The sequence below is a fragment of the Neodiprion lecontei genome, chromosome 5, assembly GCF_021901455.1.
Source record: "Neodiprion lecontei isolate iyNeoLeco1 chromosome 5, iyNeoLeco1.1, whole genome shotgun sequence".
Classification (NCBI taxonomy): Eukaryota; Metazoa; Arthropoda; class Insecta; order Hymenoptera; family Diprionidae; genus Neodiprion; species Neodiprion lecontei.
This window is the reverse complement of record NC_060264.1, coordinates 13,195,949-13,218,096: the sequence shown is the minus strand read 5'-3', so window position 1 is coordinate 13,218,096 and position 22,148 is coordinate 13,195,949. Positions and strand designations below refer to the sequence as shown.

General features: G+C 40.8%; 2 protein-coding genes across 9 annotated transcripts in view; both read right to left on the bottom strand.

The window, feature by feature from the left end:
• The window catches only part of LOC107227349 (sodium/calcium exchanger 1), a 1,225,609-nt gene that overhangs the window by 895,956 nt on the left and 307,505 nt on the right, over nucleotides 1–22,148 (bottom strand). The window lies entirely within an intron of this gene.
• LOC107223734 (putative nuclease HARBI1) lies at nucleotides 4,869–6,608 on the bottom strand. The gene is made up of 4 exons (XM_046741341.1): nucleotides 6,258–6,608; nucleotides 6,022–6,164; nucleotides 5,773–5,953; nucleotides 4,869–5,613 (listed from the first exon to the last, which is right to left on the bottom strand). Exons 1-4 carry the CDS (start codon nucleotides 6,426–6,428, stop codon nucleotides 4,984–4,986), a joined length of 1,125 nt encoding a protein of 374 aa, XP_046597297.1. The 5' UTR covers nucleotides 6,429–6,608; the 3' UTR covers nucleotides 4,869–4,983.

The following is a 22,148-nucleotide window of genomic DNA, read 5'->3' as shown; positions in this document are numbered from 1 at the left end:
ATAAAAATATCCGCCATGTTTGGGCCGTCATTTTGTTTTTTGTAAATTTGTCTTCAGATTCGTTTTCAGCGACCTCAAAAACCCCCTGGTACCAAATACCATGAAGATTGATTCAAGTTTTAATAAAATTATCCGCCATTTTTGGGCCGCGATTTTGTTTTTTGGAAATTTGACTTCAGATTCGTAGTCAGCGATCTCAAAAACCCACTGGTACCAAATTCCATAAAGATTGATTCACGTTTAAATAAAATTATCCCCCATTTTTGGGCCGGCATTTTGTTTTTTAGAAATTTGACTTCAGATTCGTGCTCAGCGACCTCAAAAACCCCCGAGTAATAAATCTGATAGCGATTAATATTTGGCCAGCGATTCGGGATTTGGAACCACTGTACGACTTCGCGAGGTTGCCTGACGTCAGCGTGGTGAGGGGACGCTACAGCTCGCCAGCCACCAACGGGAATCTCATCCGCCTTGGTTTCCCTTGCGGCAGAGCTCTACGTTGGCGCTCTCTCCGTAGCCTCGTGTGAGGCCCGCCTCTCCTCGCGATCCGTCGCGACTGTGATCTTATAACGCTGTCGAATTTTCCGCCGATCCCGTGTATGATGTCGCATTTACTCGAAACAAAAACAAAAATAAACAAAAATCCTGAAAAGTCGTATTCGCCAGACCGAAAAATGGCCCCTCTCAGAGTATCGGATGCGTGACCTTTGTCCTGGCGCTCTTCCACCAAATGATTAGCGGTCTGATTGCGGGATCCCTAATTTCAAGTTTCATTTAGGGTTTGGGGAGCCGTTTGGAACGCGCATCAAAAATGCCACGTTCCAATACATAATCATTCATTTTCATATGACATATCAATAAATATGGAATTACTGTATTCACAAGTGAGACATTTCGAAACTATTTAATTTTGATTGAATAAAATTACGACGAATGTATTGAAAACCCATTGAAGCTCGTCAGCAAATAGGAACAGTATACAGAATAAACAAATCGAATCGTTGAATGAATAAATAATGAAGTTTGTAGGTACCGGCCTAAATCGTTCCGCAGAAACGCTCCAAGCGCTTCACGTTGATTTAGTAGCTGCTACTTTTTCCACCCGAAAGTATCATTAGTGTTAATAGAACCTGTAATTGATGAATTTTTACACAACTTTAACAGAAAAATTGATGAATTGTTATTTTTTTCATTACGCAAGTATGAAGCATTTCAAGTGAGTGTCACAAATATGAACTTCTCGGTTTACAGACCTGAGGCCCAAATTATTTCCATTAGACGCCGCTCGCTAGCCCCTTTTTCGCGGGCCCATTTTTCTCATCAAATGCCACACGCGTTACATTTCTTTTGCTCATGGATGGAGATACACATTTAAGCGTGTTTGCCGTAAATCATTTTTTTCAGTTCTGTTTCAAACAGTGCTAGAGAACGTGAATCACACCTACCCTCCGGAAATTCACGCGACACATTCATAATAAACTATCGCAAACAAGGACATGTCAGCTAGTGTTCGAAGGTTTTTTTTGCCATCAGATGTCACCTGGGTTACATTTTTTCCGCTGGCAGGGGTAGGGGTGAACAGGTTCAAACACGCTCTCCGGTAGGGCTGCACTATTTTAGCGAAAGCAAGTAGGTTCAAACCTGCAACTACAACAATATGCGCCCAAGAGATTGATGGAGGAGTGGAGCTTGAATAGACTCAGAAGCGTTTACCGCAAGTTTTTGCTTGTACTCAGAAGATGCTAAAGAACGCGGAGTACCCCACCCTCCCCAAATTCTCACGGTCCATCTGCATATGAGGTATTCCACACCATTTCACCTAATCGGTGAAGGTCACCGACGCCAATCTTGGTGTCAATTTTTTTCTCAATTCGTCTATCAAAAAAAAAAGAATACGTGATCGGCCGTTTTTCGATTAGGCCACCTGTGTCGATTTTATGAATCTTCCGGTTTTTCAACTTTTTCGAAACAAACTGTTTTCAACTGGCTCTATCTTCAAGAGCTTACATTTTTTTCAAAAAATGATACAAGTATAAAATGTGTCAATAAGTCCGAGCTTTCGGAAAAAAAATTTTGAAAATTTTTCCAACGCGACAATTCTAAAATTTTTTCGAAAAAAAAAACAAAATTTTTTGAATTGCGACACCTTCAATTTTCCTGAAACTTTTCACTTGCATTCGACCAGTTACAATCAAGTTTTCCTCTGAAGGAAATTATGGACTTCCGATTCGTTCGGGAGTTACACCATCATGAGTGCCGAAAAATTGGAAATATTTTACGGAAACCAATCTTAACTTCGATCAGACAAGTTTTCATGTTATAAAAATACATGTTTGCTGGGAGAAAAAACTTTTCGGAATATCCCAAACAATATAAATAAAAACGAGATCACAATTTTTCTTTTGTGTGCCACATATATTTTCAGGGAGAAAATTTCAAAATATAAATACAAAATAAATACAAAATTTTATTTCTATTTAGAAATTTTCTACCTTAAAATATATTAAGTATAGAAAAGAAAAATTGTGATCTCGTTTTTATATATATTGATTGGGATATTCCAAAAAGTTTTTTTTTCAGCAAACATGTATTTTTATAACATGAAAACTTATCTCATCGAAGTTAAGATTGGTTTCCGTAAAATATTTCCAATTTTTTGGCACTTATTATGGTGTAACTCCCGAACGAATCGGAAGTCCATAATTTCCTTCGGAGGAAAACTTCATTGTAACTGGTCGAATGCAAGTGAAACGTTTCAGGAAAATCGACGGTGTGGTAATTCAAATTATTTTGATTTTTTTTTTTTCGAAAAAATTTTGGAATTGTGTTACGTTCTCCAGACTTCTCATTCCTTTCCCACACTCTCATAGCGTTTTCGAGTGAACACTCCAGATCCCCTCTCAGAACGCTCTGAGAGCAGTTCCCCCACTCTTGGAATTCTGTCCGAGCGATCTCGGAGCGATCTCGCCACGGTCTTACATATTACGTATATGTCTTACATACGGCCATTTTGTTATCTCAAGCATCATATTTTTCTGTTTTTCATAAGAATTTGATATTGATACTGTACATCAAAATTAACAGTGGATATCCAATAAAAATAACACAACATGAGCGAACAAAAAAAAAAGAAACTTCCATTTGTGTTCAGGAGGATTGTGTTAGATGACGACGAGGCAGGTATTGAAACAGATGCCGGCGTGTTATGCGAGGTTATGATAAATGGTAAGAGGGTACAAAAATGTATTTCTTTTTATGAAATTTGCAGAATACTATAAAATGATAAATTTATTAATGCAATTCATGACCATTACACTCATTTATTCTTGCCCATAGGTACAAAAAACATCTCATATGTTCCCAAAAGTTTTCTGTCAAGCCTGGGTATTGAACTGCCTAAGAACTTGCACGGTGAGTTTTTGGAAAACTGTAAAAAAAATTTTACCTTATAACGATGACAAATACATGAATGACAGTCGTTTTTTTATAGATAAAGAAAATTGCTCGTCCAAAACAGTTGATACTTCCGGGGATAACCTAGAACGTGACGTTAGTATACAAGCATCTGGCAGCACGACTGCTATTCGGACTGTTTCGCATGTATTGCTGCCAACGTTCAATAGCTCCAATGCTACTGTGAAGTGGGATGACCATGATACCAAAATGATGCTCGATCTGTACGCCGAAAACTTGAACCACGTTGGACCATTCAAAAAGTTCAAAACAAAAAAAAAGATGTGGGAACACATTGCGGTTGACATTTCAACAACCTTCAGTAAATATGTAAATGGTCAACAATGCGAGTCACGATTTAAAACTGTAAGGAATCGTAAAGGTTTAGCTGTTACTCATAACAAGCAGTCAGGCAACGACGCGAAGGTTGTGCCGTACCAGCAGGAAATGGACAACATCAGAAGTATAGACGACAGTGTTCAGCCTGAAGTTCTTGTGTCTGTGGGTAACACCCGCGTATTGAAACAAAAACGAAAAGAAGATGCTGCAAGAGGTGGAACTAAAAAAAAAAAACAAGATCCTCTGCTCGCTATGTATGTTGAATTGCAAGAAAAAAAAGAAGAAAACAAAGAACGTCGGCATCAAGAGAAAATGAAAATCTTCACGGAATATTGTCTGAAGAAGCAAAGTGAATAAAACTGATATTTATAGAAAATTAACTGGTTGCACTGGCGTGCACCAAGTGCAGTTTCATCCTTTTCTGCCATAGACTTTTGAAAAATATGATAATATACTCTGTGTGCACCAGTGCAACCAGTCGAATTAGCTATTATAATATTACGTATGATCATCACATTAATATTATATTTTTTTGTTATATCCTTCAAATTTATTTGTTATATTATTAGTTCAAACTTAAAAAATGTGATATTTACTCCCAACCTGTTAAAATAAGTCTCATCCAAAATATCACAAACAAATATCACTGGATACATTATCAATTCTCACTTTAAAAAATATCCAAAAAAGGGCCAAGCTCAAATTAAATTGCAGGAATTGCAGTGATACTTGTTTGCGGTATTTTGATTTTGAACATTAAGAGATGTGGCCCCGACAAATATTCGAACCGAGCTTTGTTGCACGACAAACTTACTTCAGGTTAGAATAATCAAACCAGTGAGATTATTTATCGGTATCATGTCACGTCAATGTTGTGATAATGTATCCTGTGATATTTGTTTGTGATGTTTTCTTATCATTCGTTATAATGTTTGATAAGGTTAATTTTTTAGTCAAAAAATATAAGCAACGACAAGGTTTTATAAAATGTATTTTTATTTCTGTTAATTAACTCCACATCATAATTTTTCAACCATCAATTTTAATAATTTTTCATCTTTAATGATCTAGACCTCAACATTTTCGGTAGGTGAATATTTTATGCAGCATATCAGACATTACAGTAATTATTTTTTACAAATCTTATAAATTGACAAATGATATACGTTACAAATCGCAGTGCTTCTATATTTACATGAATTGCCTGGACAGCAAATTGCGTTTCAATACACCTAAACGCCGAGCTTCATCGTTTATAATAAACTCTGCTTCAGGCTCAGGTTCTGCCATGTAATGTTCAATTCCATCCAAGAAGTCGTTTCTTTCGATACATAAATTATGCATCACGCAGCATGATAGTATAAATTTCGATGTCTTTAAAACACCCCACATATCTGTTCTTATTAGTTGCCTGAATCTTTGCTTTAAAAGCCCGAAAGCATTTTCGATTAAAACTCTTGTTGAACAGAATCGCCTGTTATATTCTCTTTGTTCATCTGTTAAATTTCCGTAATCCCGGATCGGTGTCATCAGATTTTCACATATCGGATAAGCAGAATCTCCGAGTATATGAAAATCTGGGCCCATTGATAGCACGGTAGGGCGAATAAATGACAAAGTAAATACTCTCGCGTCATGAATTTTTCCTGGTATTCCAGTAAACACATCAAGGAACTTCTTCTTCGCATCGCATATTCCTTGCAAAGTCAATGCCGTTGTATCGTGACGATTAACGTAGGTCGACTTAATTTTATGTGCGGGTGTACGGATGTTTATAAACGTACCATCAATGCATCCGCATACTCCTGGATATCCTGCAATCTGAAATTTATATGTATTGTGAAACTCGTTCTCGTTGCTGCCCCTAATTATACCTGGGTGAAAATATTCCCTAGAATCTGGAAAAAATTTTCCAGAATATTTCAGACCAATGCAGAAGAGATGTGTTTTAACATGTTAGTCAAATATTCGCTACCTTACCTCCTCAAATTCCTCACAAATGTCTTGTTTCTCCTGCAAGGTACGAGGAAATCTGATAACCAGTGGACCCAATTCATCTGTTAAATAAGTCGTTACACTTTCTATCATTGCGTGCGCTGTTGACAAACTCAAACCAAAGAGTTGAGCTACAATGCGGTAAACAGATTTGTTACCTGCAAACCTATTAAGTCAAAAAAATTAATAAGTCATCGCAAAACAAAAAACAAAGTATCATTAATTATCACTCACCATAAATAACATAGAATGTACTCTTCAGCAGTTTTTATTCTCACACCACCGAAAGGTGGTCCTTTGGGATAATGTTCGCTCTGTTCGAATAAAGCTATTAAATAATTGCAAGTTTCTCGCGACACTCTGAAATGACTTTTGAACTGTAAAAAAGAAAACAATTGTAGTTCAAGCATCCAACTTCCTTGGAATTCAATAGTTCAATAAATAAAGATATTGTGAGGTTATGTACGTACTTGTTTATCGTTATAGTGGTTAACAACGTCAGCGATGTAATTTTGGATGCGCGGAATTTTTCGTCTTCTATTGGCGATATTCCGCAATAATAAAATATCTTCTTCATCATCGGAATTCTCTGACGAAAATAACTCCTCGATTATTCGCACTTCATGAACTGGCTCTGCCATACTTGTTTTGCTCGAACCGCTCTGACCCCTGCTTTCCGAGCAGATTTTTGTTCATAGACCAATCAAAATTTAGTATTTCAACCGTCACTCGAACATGCGGTCGCTACACTCAACCTGCTCGGTTTTCACTCGAACACAAAACTCGCTCCTGGAGTGCTCTGAGAGCGTTCACTCGAAAACGCTATCAGTTACCTTACGCTCTGTAGTCTACTCTTATCGTCCGCGAGTCAGCAGATTCTTCTGTAACTCGCGGCTAACTTGCCTTCTACATCCCGCTAAACTAAGCAGATCCATGCTAGCGCTCAAGCAAGACACCTATCCATCTAAACCAAGACCATATCTTTTTACTTCGACCGACTCAGTTGCATTGACTACTAATAAACAATCATATACTTTAAATCGTTTACCTTCCCTTAATACCGATCCTTTTCTATTCAATTTACGTCCTGCACTGGGAGTAGTAGCAAGCGAGTGCATAGTCAACGTAAACGGACCCTATGATAGCCAATCAACACCTTGATTGGGCATGGAGTAGGCTCCGATTACCGCTCATCGGAGCCTACGCAATCTACCCCGTAACATTTTGGTGGCAGCGGTTTTGCCCGTCGACCTACCCCTCAGAGCAGTGCTGCATGTTTTCTACGAAAAGGTTCAGTGCTCAAAATTTCTAACGCCGTACTAATCAGTGATAGCCGTGTTACGAACGAACTCTATCCCACAAAGTACTGTGACAGGCATGCTGAACCTATTCAACTCGCTACGAACATAGGCTCTGCAAAGAGTCCCCAATTTCAATAACTCCGTCACATTTTGGTATTATTGGAATTCATCGATACGTATGACGTCGGATAACTGTGTAGCAAGTAGAAATTCAGTGCGATAGCCAAGTTAAGCCGCACACCGCATCTGAACACATCACCTTCCGAACCGACAAATATTGAATGGACCCTTCCCGCTCATTCGGACTCCTGCAACTCTGTTCAGACGAGAATCTGGACCCGAGAATGGCATCGCCCCAAGACCTGGATTACCACACTTATTTATCAACACGCCACGGCGTACCTCATCTATACCCTCCTCGTGCCGACGCATGACGTGTATCGCCTCTTCAAGTTTCACCTGCGTCCAGCTGCCTACAAACATGCTGTACTCTGTTTTTGCGTTTACCTTCGCCCTGTAAGTCTACTGTAAGTCTAAGTGATAAGTTGACATTTTTTATTCCAGTACTTGCAATACCCTGCTTAAATCAACATGGCACCAACTAACGAAACCGGTTCAAATTTTTGGTCAGTAAAAGATGTTTTGCCGACAATCTCCCCTTTCGACGGCTACAACATGGCCTTGGACTCATTTGTAGAACAATTACGTCACGTAGAGACTCTTAGAAAAGCTTCGGATAAAATGACTTTCGCCAAATTTGCGCAATCAAAGGGCACAGGCCCCGCTTCTCAATATTTAATAGGCAATAACTGTAATGACCTCGAGGACCTCATCACTGCCCTCAGCCGAGCATACCGCCCGCATATCCGCATACGCCAGTTATCTGCTTAATTGGATAGAATTACACAACAACTATATGAGCGCATCATAGATTACTCGTGCAGAATAAGAGCAATATCAAAAGAAATAAGCACAGCGATCATAGCCAAGCACCCACCAGACTTAGCAACGCTTCTACTGAATGATCCAAAGAAGAATACCTCTAGATCGTTTATTAGAGGGCTTCGGCCAGAATTAGAGTGGAGAATCGCTACTATCAGACCATTACCGACCTTCGAAACTGCCGTCACCATCGCCGAAGGTGAAGAAGCCGAGCTAATTAACCGTCAGATGCAATTCTCTGCACAATATTTTACCCCCTCCACACCCATGTTTCTGCCGTTACCCCCTTATACTGCTCCTCCATCTCAGGTGCCCGCCGTGGCCTCCTTTATCCCCCCCCTTGATGTCATTGCCCACACCTGGTTACGCTCATCAACCAGCGCCTCGTACCGAGCCCAGACGTTACACCCAAGCGCTCGATCCGAACACCTGTTCTGCTGGCCACGTTGATGCTCTACCCAGCAGTTGTTAATTTTGTAACCACCAGGGTCACTCCATCACGGAATGTCATCGTCTGCAAAGTAGAAGATATTGTACCAAATATCGCAGTGGGGCCACTTCCACAATGAATGCAACATAAACCAAGAACTAGACTGCGACACTTGTGATCGCAGAGGCCACACAGTAAACCGATGTAGATCCTCTCCGCGTAATAATCAAGGCAATGCAGGTCCAAATAAACATTTAAACGGGAACATCGCCCGCAGGGAGAACGCGCCCGCGAGCAACGCAAACAACTAGCGTTTCGATCCTCAAGTCATATCCTCATAACAGCTTCAGCTGACCCTCTACTAATTTCGATCGACACCCCCGAGCTAATAAAAATATCTACATTTATTATTGACACTGGTGCAGACGTTAAGTTGGTCGAAGAAAGTTTCGTTAGGTCCCTCGTGCGACGAACAACCGACGAACGGTTGACGCTGACTGGTATAACAGACAAAAAGACGCAAACTATCGCAAAAACTGAAATACGTTTTAATAATAAATCCCATACCTTTCACTTGGTCCCTGACTCGTTTCCGATTCCGCACGAGGGTATCTTAGGCCAGCCCTTCTTACGAAAAGATAAAGCAACTATTTCTTTCAACTCAAACTCGGTGATGCTTGGGTCCTCATTGCCAATCCACTTTGATAAATTCGATGAACCCTCGTCCGCGCCCGAAAAAACGCGCGTAATTACAATACAGGCCCGCACCGTGAAAGTCATCTCACTAATAGTTGCGAACCCAAATACTAAAGTAGGCTACCTTAAACGCATCGATTTCGGCAACAATGTTTCGTGTGGTGAAGCGTTAGTTGAAAACCAGAACGGCATCGCTTACTCGTACGCGTTCAATTGTAACGAATCTGCCGTAGAGATAAGACTCCCAACAGTAACCCTAGACGACTTCGACGAGCCACTGAGTACAGTCATGCCCAACGCTACGCCCACTGCACCGAGTAACCACCACAGAGATGCCCGCGCCAAAAGCCTCGTTTCGCACCCAGGCCCTCTCTTCAGTAATTCATTAATCCTTTCTGCCGTCAAGCGTACATCGCGACCGACTAATAATCCCCCCTCCTGCCCCATCCAGTCCACTGACCTTGCGCAACTGCAATCCGATCCTCCTATTGCTGACGACAGAACACCCTGTCCCGGGGACGCAACAGTGCTCTTGACTGACAGTAGGTCAGAAAGATTGGACGTCCTGAAGAGCAGCTTACATCTTGATCATTTGAATGACATCGAAAAGCAATCCATATTCAACCTCGTAACAGAATTTAACTATCTCTTTTATCTCCCAGGTGATAAATTAGGCCACACCAATTTATCTCATCACACTATCCCCACGACGGACAATACGCCTATTCATACCAAACAATACCGTTTTCCCAAGATTCACAAAGACGAAATCGAATCCCAAGTTGATAAACTACTCAAGCAAACTCTTATTCAACATTCCTCATCTCCGTATAATTCCCCGGTGTGGATCGTTCCAAAAACCCGGATAGTGACGGCAATGAATGATGGCGTATGGTAATCGACTACAGAAAACTTAACGAAAAAACACTCGGCGATGAATACCCCATGCCCGATATCACGGAAATCCTTGACCAGCTAAGCTCAGCTGAATACTTTTCCACATTCGACCTTGCTTCCGGGATCCACTAAATTCCCATGCATCCGGATCACAGCACGAAAACTGCATTTTCGACACCTAGAGGCCATTATAAATTCTCTCGTATGCCCTTCGGACTGGAGAACGCCCACGCCACGTTTCAAAGGCTCATGGACCAAGTCCTCCTAGGCCTACAAGGCAACGAGATGTTCGTATATTTAGATGACATAGTTATTCAGGCTCGAAACTTGCAAGAACATGAAATTAAATTTCAGAAATTAATGAAACGACTAACCGCTGCTGGTTTAACTCTACAGCCAAACAAGTGCGAATTCCTGCGCAAGGAAGTCGTTGACCTTGGTCACCTCATAACTAAGTCACGAGTAAAACCTGACCCTGGTAAACTAATAGCTGTAAAAGAATATCCCGTCCTCAGAAGTCCCGAAAATGTTAGACAGTTCCTTGGCCTTTTAGGTTACTACCGAAGATTTGTTCCAAATTTTCGAAAAATTGCCAAGTGCCTTAACAATCTAATGGAGAAGTATACCCCTTTTATCTGGACGTCCGAACACCAGACTGCCTTCGAAACGTTACGCGATTGTTTATGCGAAGAACCCATTTTACAACATACGGACTTCAGCAAACCATTTGCGCTCACTACAGACGCGTCAAAATTCGCGATAGGTGCAGTTCTCAGTCAAGATAAAGACGGTGCCGACCTACCGGTGGCATACGCATCCCGAGCCCTCAAGCCCGCTGAATTAAACTACTCGGTACCTGATGAAGAATTTTTAGCCGCCTACTGGAGTATGAATCACTTCCGCCCCTACATCTATGGTAAGAAGTTCACTTTAATAACAGACCACGAGCCACTTAAATGGGTAAAAAGCGACAAGAAGCCTAATTCCCGTCTACTACGATGGAGCTTAGAACTGGCAGAGTACGACTTTTATACGAACTACAAGTCCGGAAAATCTAATACCAACGCTGATGCTCTGTCCAGGAACGCACCGCCTGACACCGCTCAAATTCTTCCTATAGATGCAAAACGCCCCCGTCCAACGACTGAAGCCTCTAGCGATGAATCAAAAACACGCACTAAAAAGACTCATAAGTACCTCAGACGCCCTCGACAGACCGCAGACGAGTCCACCGACCCAGCTCCGCTAAAACACCCTCAAATCTCACGACCCCGTAGGATGATATATTGCTGAGGGGCCATACTTAAATTACGTAACAAACGTAAGGGAGGGGAGGGGTCAGACTCGATTGTTACACTTTGTTACGATACGGGGGAGGGGGTCTTTTGATGCTTGTACGTAATTTTTTGAATTGAATGTAAAATTTTTTGATAATTAATAAAAAAATTCAAACTGAATTCCCGCGCCAGATTCTGTTATAGCCAAACCTTTAACATTTTGAAACTAGCGCGCTGCGGTAGCTCTTGGCATTAGATCACTCAACTTACAGTATAAATTTATAAGGTCGGTAAAGAAGTAGATTTATAAGTTTATAACCTATGATACTTGGTGATCTATAAACATTCAATACATATTGATTTAACTTATACGAAAGTAATAATTTTATTTGCATAATGGATTATGATCTCAATAAAGTATATCAAAGATTATTTGATGCATACAAAAAAAGCCATCGGGAGATATCTGCACAGCAAGCTCAAATTAACCTGAATCAAATTTGGAAAGAATTAAAAGAGTCTTGCAAAACAAAACTCGAAATTGCTGAAAAAGCAGAAGCAAAGATTAAAGAGTACACCTCTTTGTTGATGCAAAAAAAATCAGAAAATATCTTATTATTTTTGAAGGTTTGTTTTTCACTTGATTATTTTAAACATAATTTATGATTGTAGTTTTTTTATGTTCAGTCAAATTTTGCAATGAATTTTTTATTTTTCACTGTAAAAATTGTAATTAAATAATTTTTTTACACTGTAGAAGCCTGCCTCAAGCTCTTTCTGTTCAACAAAAGCTGTAGCTTGTGCCTCTCTACCTTCTGTTTCGAATCTCAATGTTACTTCATCTGCTAATAGTCCTCAAGTTTCTTCTAATGATAATGATGAAGCTCTTTCCATTACGGCTGGTAAAATTATTTTATTATGTATACTTTTGATATCTCGTTATATTCTATAAGAATATATTATCTAGTTTTCTGCCCTATAAATATTTCTCGCGAAAAATTTTAATTGTTAATCACCAACAAATTATTTTTAAATGACAGGTACAAAGAAACGGAAAATTTCTACTCCAGCTCAAGATACGTTACGATAAAAAATTCAAGAATGTGAGAGTCAACTTAATTTTGAAATAGGGAAGCGTGATGCAGGTTTTGGCGATGAAGATAATCGTAGAATTATTAAAAAATCAAAATTGGATTTAGAGACGCAAAAATCGAAGTTAAAGAGTCTACGACAGAATGCAGAAAGACAAAAAATATTTAGAAATGAACGTAATTCTCAGTTAAAATTAATTTGAGAAGAAAAGAAAAATAACGCACAAATTTTGAAAATTAGAGAACAGCCAGGACGCCCAAGAATAGAAATTGATCAACCTGAAATTTTTAAGTCAATTGTGGAAATTGCGTCTCATAACGCATCTGCAGATGTTCGACGTCGTTCTGAGACAATTAGAGCTTGTAAAACTCTTGACCAACTACGAGAGCAACTTTCGGAAGCTGGTTTTAATTTGTCTCGAACTGCCACTTATCTCCGTTTACTACCACGAAGCTCGCGTTCTCTCGAAGGGAAACGTCATGTGGCGACTGTTCCTGTAAAGCTTTCACGACCTCAAGCTGATTTACACAAGAGCCATGTTGATCAAAATTTCTGTATGGCTACGATAAGAAGTTTAGAATGTTTAGTTTCAATCCTTGGACCTAATCAAGTTGCATTCATCTCACAAGACGATAAAGCGCGGGTACCAATAGGAAAAACAGCAGCTAAAGCTCAAGCTCCACTTCTAATGCATTTACAATACAGAGTAAGTCTTCCTGACCATGACTGGGTGATTGCTGGTGGACATAAACTGATTCCGTCAGTTTATGCTGGCATTGTTATCAAACCAGACGGCCAAGGAGAAAAAAAAGATGTATCGTATTCAGGTCCTACTTATATTGCTATTAGGAGTGGTAAACACAGTTCTTCGGCTGCAGCTACTCATACTAATGATCTTGAACGGCTGCTCGATCTCGATAGTTTTCAGATAATTATGAAGAATAGTATAAATGGAATTCCCAAACCGATTTGGATGTTGTCAGTAGATGGTAGGCCAGATGAAAACCCTAGGTATGAGAAAGTCATTGCTCAAGGAATTAAGCATTTTAAGGATCATGATCTGGATGCTCTCTTTATTTTCACAAACGCGCCAGGTAGAAGCGCATTCAATCGAAAGAAGAATGGCACCGTTGAGCAGGGAACTTTCCGGTCTTATTTTACCTTACGATCATTTTGGGTCACATTTAAATGATCAAGGAAAGACTATTGATAACGAATTAGAAATAAAAAATTTTGAGCACGCAGGAAATGTTCTCTGTGATGTATGGAACCGCATGGAAATCGACGGATACTCAGTGCATGCAGAATATATATCTTCTCTATCAACTGCTTCAGTACTTTCTGTTGATCTTCCTAACTCAAACTGGTATTGTAGACATGTTTTTGAAAGTCAGTATTGTTTACAGATTGTAAAGTGTGGAAGATCTGAATGCTGCACAGAGTTTAGGAGTAATTTGAAGTCATTACTTCCTGACGGACATTTGCCACCCCCATATCCCTTGATAATGACTGATTCAGGTCTGACGAGACCACCACCTAATGATAAAACAGAGTTTAAGTTTGCTCCTCTTCTCTTACGTTTGTCATTGAATATGAAGCCAGAATCATCACAATTTTCAATTCTGCCCTATGATTTTTACTGCCCTTCTATTCAGGCTGATCTTGCAAGTAGAATATGTCAGTTTTGTGGATTTTATACTTCATCAAAAAAAGGTGCTCTAAAACATCGAAAAAATGTCCATCCCCGTGGAGCGCCGCTTGAAACTTCGAGAATTAGACCACAACGCGTCATTGCTCGTAGAGGCAGAGAACTACTTTGTCAATTGGAATCACCATTCACTGAAGAAACAGAATGGATTGACATAGAAAGTGTTGATAACGATTGTATCCTACTCGAAAATGACTCAGTACTGGACAGTAAGGATTGTATACCAATAGTTAAAAACGTTGGAGACTGGCTTAACACTCCATGGACCGATGACATTATGTAGTTAAAACTAATTGCTAAAGTCAAATTGCGAATAATATCATGAGTGATAGTAGACTTATCAGTTTCTTACCAAATATCACGTTAAAGTTTTCTAAAAAAATTTTATAGAAAGATTTATTTTTTATGCGAAATTTTAATAAAATATATTTTAAGTAGAAATAATATAATACAATAGTTTATAAGAAAAGAATATTTTAAGTGTTTTATCTTAAATTAATAATATAATTGAATAATTAATAATTAATTAATAATTAATAAATAAAAGAATAATGAAAAATACAAATGATTTTAATAAAATTTTATGCTATTTTGTTATTTGATTCCGAAAAATTACGTACAATTTGGGACGGGGGGAGGGGGGGTTGACATTTTGTTATGATCTGATACACAGGGGGGGTAGGGGTTGAAAAGTTCTTCAAATTCCGTTACGTAATTTAAGTACGGCCCCTGAGATTCCTCTGATTCCTCTGATTCCTCTGATCTCTCCGACGATGAGTTCAGCGATTAAGAAACCCCGTTGCTCCTCAAACCCCCCCTCGTTACCCCGGCACCGATCCAAGTACATCGCCAACCTGAACGCCATCGCGAAACAAATTCTTCAACAAATCCTGGGCCTCATAAAAGACCATACCTGAGCTATTTTTCAGATTCTTCCCTTAGCTCGGATGACTTCAGACCCCAGAAACTGAATCAGGAACTAATGACTTTTGTCCAGCCACCGATTCACCGGGCCCTTCTCATAGCGATTTCCTTATAGAAAGCGAAACTTTTCCTCTCATGCGTAATAGACGTATCAATGAAATAAAAGCTGACCTATCACAGCAAAAAGATAACTTGGCTCAGTGCATATCGGCTGACTGCCAAATGTCAAAAGGAATCGCTTCAGAACTGACAGAACGTAAATTCATAGTCCGCGATCAACTTAGAGAATTCGACCCGACTGTGACTGACGTTATTTCTGTAGTTCATGGAAACCGAAAAATTTATAACCTAGTTACAAAGCTCAAATACAGTGACAAACCTTTGCCCCACGTTTTTTTTTGACACTTTGGTTAAGTTTAGGAAAACCTTGCAAGAGGATGGCGTAACATCTGTCTCGATACCATTGATAGGTTGCGGACTCGACAAGTTAGAATAGAGCGCGGTACGCAGAATGATCCATTATGTTTTTAAAAATTCGAAAATAAGTATCACCGATTGCCGCCTCGACCCTCCACTTCCTGCCACCGCGCGCCCCTGCATTACACCCCCACCCGTTTATACTAACCCCCCTGACCCTGTCCCTTCCACATCTGGATTACCTCCCCGCCGCCATCTGCGAAAGAAATCGGAACGTCCAACGAAACCTGCAGCACCTCGTCCGATTCCATCTCCGCCCCCATCCACTGACGTCATCATGCCCCCCCCCCCTGTCGAGCCTCCGCGTCGCGCTAGGAGATACCCCCTCGCTACTTCCAGGCCGACGAACCCTTCCTTACACTTTTGTTCTCCTCTCCCCTCGCCTTTCCCGCCCACCTCTAATAACGACGACAATTCCGACTTGCTCACAGACACTGAATACTATACGTGCACTCAACAATTCGACTCCCATACGGAAATTAATGACCATAGCAATGACAGTGCTCTCAACACTAACGATGAACAAATTAATGACTCTTGCGGTTTCGCATATTTTATTGACAACTTGGACGACATACCAGTATCAGACAATGTCAAAGATACCAATGATGGACTTTTGATGCTCAAAATCAACTATGCGCACTTTATATCGACAGACTGCGCTTGGATCAAGGGTATACCAGCCCAACTTGCCGACGAGAATATCGTTGACCCATAAATAGTAATGAGGCCTCGTCCGCGAAAATTTGATATCATTGAATCTAAGCACAATAGTCGACGTTTCTTCACCCCAGTATTCAAAACAAAAGGCTAAGATAAAAGCAACCTATACGATATCTTCAAGCTATTGTCCCAACTCAAAACGTCTTCAGCCGATTCAAACCTGAAGTCTCTTGCCCTCCCGATAACCGATGATAGTTTAGACGCTCTCGATCCCCGCATTTCCCGAAAACTTCTATCCTATATTTTTGCAGACTTAGAAATTCAAATCATGCTTTGTCGAAACACGACTGTCATCCCAGACGAATGTTCACGAAAAGAAATAATCAGAGAATGCCACGAATCGTTAGTCGGCGGTCATCAAGGTGTCACTAAAATATATAACCGCATTAGACAAAAGTATTTTTGGCCCCGCATGAAAGAACAAATCCAAGATTCCACAAGAACTTGCGAGAGTTGCCAAAGAAAAAATTGGTCGGAGTAAAAACGAAATTGCCAATGATGATCACGGACACGCCTGCCGATGCATTCGACAAAGTGGCATTAGATATTGTTGGACCTCTACCCCTTACTTAATCTAACAACAAATATCTCTTGACGATACAATGCAATTTGACAAAATTCCTGGACGTCATCCCTTTACCTGATGCCACCACCAAAACTATAGGTGCAGCATTCGCAAAAGAATACATTACACGTTACGGTGCTCCTCGAGCAATACTTACAGACCAAGGACAGAATTTTATGAGCACAGTCATCAAACAACTTTGTAAACTTTTCAAAATTAAGCAAATACAAACCACAGCTTACCGCCCACAGTCTAACGGATCTCTAGAACGCAGTCACCTTGATCTCACTGAGCACATCAAACACTACATGGATGCTGGTAAAGACTGGGACGATTACATCCGCTTTGCAATTTTTTGTTATAACACCGCAAAGCACAAAGGTACTAACTTCACCCCCCATCAACTGATTTTTGGCTCTCAAGCCAGACTCCCAACAGAGGCGAACCGTGCCAGCGCGTATACCCGTTCGTACCATTTCTTCCTTCTAGATTTAATCGCTAATCTATCCAGCATACAAAAACACGCCGCGTTCAACCTACAACAAACAAAGCATCGTTCCAAGACGTATTACGACCGTAATGTCAACAGCCAAAATTTGGAAGCAGGTCAAAAGGTCTTTCTACTAAATGAAACCCGATTCAAATTCAACGATCACTATAAAGGTGCGTATACGATTAAACGTATAATTGACAATATTAACGCTGAAATTTGGATTACCCTCCGAAAAAGTAAAATCGTCCATTTCAAAAAATTGAAATTGGCACACTTAACCGACTAATTGACCTGGACCGACGCTTGAACGAATACGAACTTGACCGGTCCAGCTTAGTAGACGCTATCCTCTTTGCCCAAAAAGGTATCGTCCACCCTAAAATTCTATCACCAGAACAAATTATTTCCAGCCTTAAACATATCCCTCACCCGCGTCGTACAAAACCCCAAATTCCCACGCGCCATGCCATCCACCACACGCACCTGGAAATAATACCATTTCCCGATGACCTGCCTTCTCGCTCTTCGTCGCTGCTCCGGACCCAATCGGAAATTGAAATGACGGAACTAGGCATATCTAAGCCGCGTAAATTGCTCCCCGAGCAGAGCTTTAACGATAGCTCCGAATCACTCGAAGTCTGGCGCTAATCCCTCCGCTATTAGCAATCATATTCTTTCATTGCCTTATTCTGCCCGTAATAACCTGCAGCCATGATATAATCATCAGCATGTTGCATAAGTTTCGTTCATAATATTGTTACAAAGGGTGAAATCACCCGTTTTGTCCCCTTTTAAATGATCTAGTAGTCATCATAGATAAAAGACGTTTATAAACCTCTTATGTCTTTAAAAAGAATAAGGTTGCTGCGTCAACCGACATTATTGTAAAAACAGTCAGTCTCTAGACTTTAAAAAGAGAGCTTGTGTCCAAATACATCTATTTTCTTTCTAAAATATTCCTTGTTCGTGAGACTTCTTTGGCTCGGCGTTCGCTTAAATCGCACAGAGAACTCTTTGATTCTCTTAGACCTTTCTTAATTTCCCCCCGTTGTTACATTGGTGTCAGAAGCGGGATCTCTTCTGTGCCATTTGAGTGGATTTTGAGTGTGAAGAAGTATACAAAACAATAATGCAACGAACTCCTACGTCGAGAGCATCACGCGCGGAGCGACGAGCTGCCGGACGCGTTTCGTCGTGCCAGCGTTCTCCTGAACCAGCGTTTCCTCCCATTTCTCGTCGTTCGGAAGCTGAGGTTCAGCCCCAGCCCCAACTAGCTCTCTTGGCAGAGCTCATCCAGGGAAACCAAGATTTGCTGATGCGTCAGATTCAGCAGCAACAACAACATCAACAACAGCAACAACAACATCAACAACTGCTACAACAGCAGCAACAAGAACAGCAGAATCTTCTGCACGAACTCCTCTCGCAACAGCGTCAACAACAAGAAATCGTGTCCCAGGCGTTGATCGGGATCCTGCAAGGTGTGCAGAAGCTTCAGGAGCGGCCGCAGGAATTCCCGATACGCCCAGTTCCATCCCCAGGTAGAAGGACTTCTCTTCCTTCAGTCCCGGTTCCGGCAAGGAGGACCTCCATTCATTCAATTCCGGATCAATCAAGGTCTGACGCTATTTATGGGGGAGCTCACAGTGGTCCAAAAGCCCGAATTCCTGGTCAAAACTAATAACTCAAATATTTCTCAGTGAAAATTGCTAGTATTACTATACCTATAGTTTTTTGGCTTGCTGGTTTCGAAAATGAATGCAAAAATGCGAAATTCAAAATGGCGGCCCCAAAATGGCGGATATTTTCCACAAAAAATGGTACGAATTTTTGGAAATTCATAGTACGAATGTTTTTTGGGTCGCTGATTCCGAAAAAAAAACAAAAATGCAGAATTCAAAATGGCGGACGTTAAATGGCGGATGTTTTTCGCGAAAAATGATACCAATTCGCTGAAATTCATACTAGTAATGTTTTTGGGGTCGCCGATTCCGAAAATGAATGCAAAAATGCGAAATTCAAAATGGCGGCCCCGAAATGGCGGAAATTTTTTACAAAAAATGGTACGAATTTTTAGAAATTCATAGTACGAATGTTTTTTGGGTCGCTGATTCCGAAAAAAAAACAAAAATGCAAAATTCAAAATGGCGGACGTTGAATGGCAGATGTTTTTCGCGAAAAATGATACCAATTCGCTGAAATTCATACTAGTAATGTTTTTGAGGTCGCCGATTCCGAAAACGGATGCAAAAATGCGAAATTAAAAATGGTGGACCGAAAATAGCGGAAATATTTCGTGAAAAATGGTACAACTTTGTTAAAAGTGATATTTGGTAAATTAATTTCTTTAATTCATACAGATTTTTTTCTTATAAAACAAAATAACATAATTTTTAAAGATACATACTAATCGCTATCTGAATTCTCATCATCAACGTCGTTTTGATGAATGACGTTGTCTGCGTCGCCCCGCTACACTAATCCCACGAGACGGGCCACGAGGCTCCGACCGAGTCGACAAAACACTGCTTCGAAGAATGCGTATTTTTGACCAATGGAGCAAAAAAGAGCAGGCGATGCCAACGGTTTCACATTCTCTATACTTTTTCACACTAGGAATCGTTGAGATCTCCGCAGGATCTCCGGGGATCATAACTAATTCTCTACAGATAGTAATGCAATTCAATGAAATAGGTTATTTTGCAGCACTCGTATTGCATCATTAATATCATCGCCATAAATTCCGAAACTTGGTTCATTCACAAAATTTATGTAATTCACTTGCCTTGAGGAATAATATCCATTTTGGTTGACTCGATTTTGATGAAAATTGAAAAAACTACAGCCTTTTTTTTCGCGCGCTCGAAAGCGTGCACACACCACAGTCCCGCGCGAGTCTCGACAATGGTCACTTTCGAGGGTTTACCACAGGCCATGGAATGAATATGAACATCTGCCCTTTTGGATTTCAAAGCTCTAATGCTATCTATTGACAAATATGTGAAGCTTTACCTCGGATGATAACTTTCGGTTTTGGGGGTTTTGGCCAAGAATTCGGGCTTTCGGACCACTGTGGGGAGGCGAAATTCCCCCTGTTGCTGAAAATTTTCCACCTGTTCATGTCTCGCGACAAGCTCAGGTTAGCTCTTTTCCGCGATGCCACGATGTTCCGTCACGTGATATTTCGGAAGTAGTTGAGCCTCCTGTCGCGTCGTCTCATCCTAGCGTAGATATTCAGTCAGAGTTCTTGGCCTTTTTAAAATCGCGCGGAACTGTCAATATTCTCCCTCCGCAGACTCAGAGCTCGTTCGGACTTAATCAGGTCCCTGTACCTGCCGCGAGTATTGTAGAGTTGCCCTCGAAACAAATGAATTTGAAGCCCGGTTCGTATGACGGTTCGTCTGCTTGGAGTCTATACGAACGTCAGTTTAACACGATTAGTAAGGTTAATGGTTGGAATCCGTCCCAGAAAGCAGCTAATTTGACAGCGTCTTTGTCTGGTCCGGCTTTGGTAGTTCTTGGATCGCTTTCAGATTCGGATTCTGAAAATTTCGACAGCATTTGTGCGGCTCTTAAACTCCGGTTTGGCGAAGAACATCTTTCCAAACTTTATTTTACTCAGTTTGAAAATAGACGTCAAGGGCCCAAGGAAGATTTAGCCTCTCTCGGAAATGACATCGAACGTCTCGCTCGACATTCCCTTACTGATTGTGCAGAAAAGGCTAGAGATCAGATAGCTCGGGCGAAATTCATTAATGCGATTCGGAATCCGGAGCTTCGGTATCATCTGAGGCTCGCAGCTCCAACTTCTCTACATGAAGCAATTATTAAAGGCTTAGAATTAGAAGCCATAACCGAGGCGGATTTAGGTTCGCGTCAACTTCATCGATTGAGCCAAGCTGAACCTTCAGAAAATTCTTCGTCCCGTCCTTCAGTCAATCAGCCTAGCTCAGATTCTCTTCCAGGAAGGAAAAATAGTGGTTTCTCTCGTTATGTTTAGAGAGAAGGCAAAAAGATATGGATCATCGACGTGGGATCCGCGAATTAGTGATGAGAACGAGTGTGAATGAAACGAAAGTGTTGTTGAGATGGAGAGAGATAATGATTACCGATAAACGAGACTTTTATTGGTTTCGATGTGGCGATACAGACCGTATCGCAAGAGAACGTTACAGAGAGTGAAGATTTTACAGAGCAAGAGAACACATAGATTATACACATACATGATTTCGAGATAGTAGACAATACATGAGATACAGCTGATGGGTTTTGAGTCGCGACACGGGCAAGCGGCGAGATTTGACGCAGAGACGGCAAGTAAACATTGCACGCGAGTGTGCGTACATGTGCGAGGACGATTTTGAGTATCGCGAGACACACATTTAACTATTCGATACCTTGCCGAAACATACCGCCCGCTTCGCTATCGGTAACGATCGCGAAATTAGATTATGCCGCCCGCCGTGCGTTATTTATTCTTAGAGTCAATAATAGTCTTAAGAGGACACTGGCAGCACACACAATTTTACGATTGGACGTTTTAACACAGAGGATTTCGTTTTAACGGTCACAACGCGAACGAGACCGTCGGTTCCCGGATGCACTTCGATCACTTTCGCGAGGGGCCGCACAGATGGAGGTAGATTTTCGTTTCTTACGAAAACGATGGATCCGATTTTGATGTTCCCGTGATGAGTCTGCCATTTCGAGAGGTTTTGGAAGGACTGAAGATACTCCGTATTCCACCGTTTCCAAAAATGCTCCAGCATTTGACGCGAGTGTTGCCAATGCGATAGCCGTTGAACTGGCACCTCGATGAGTGACGGCTCAGGAATT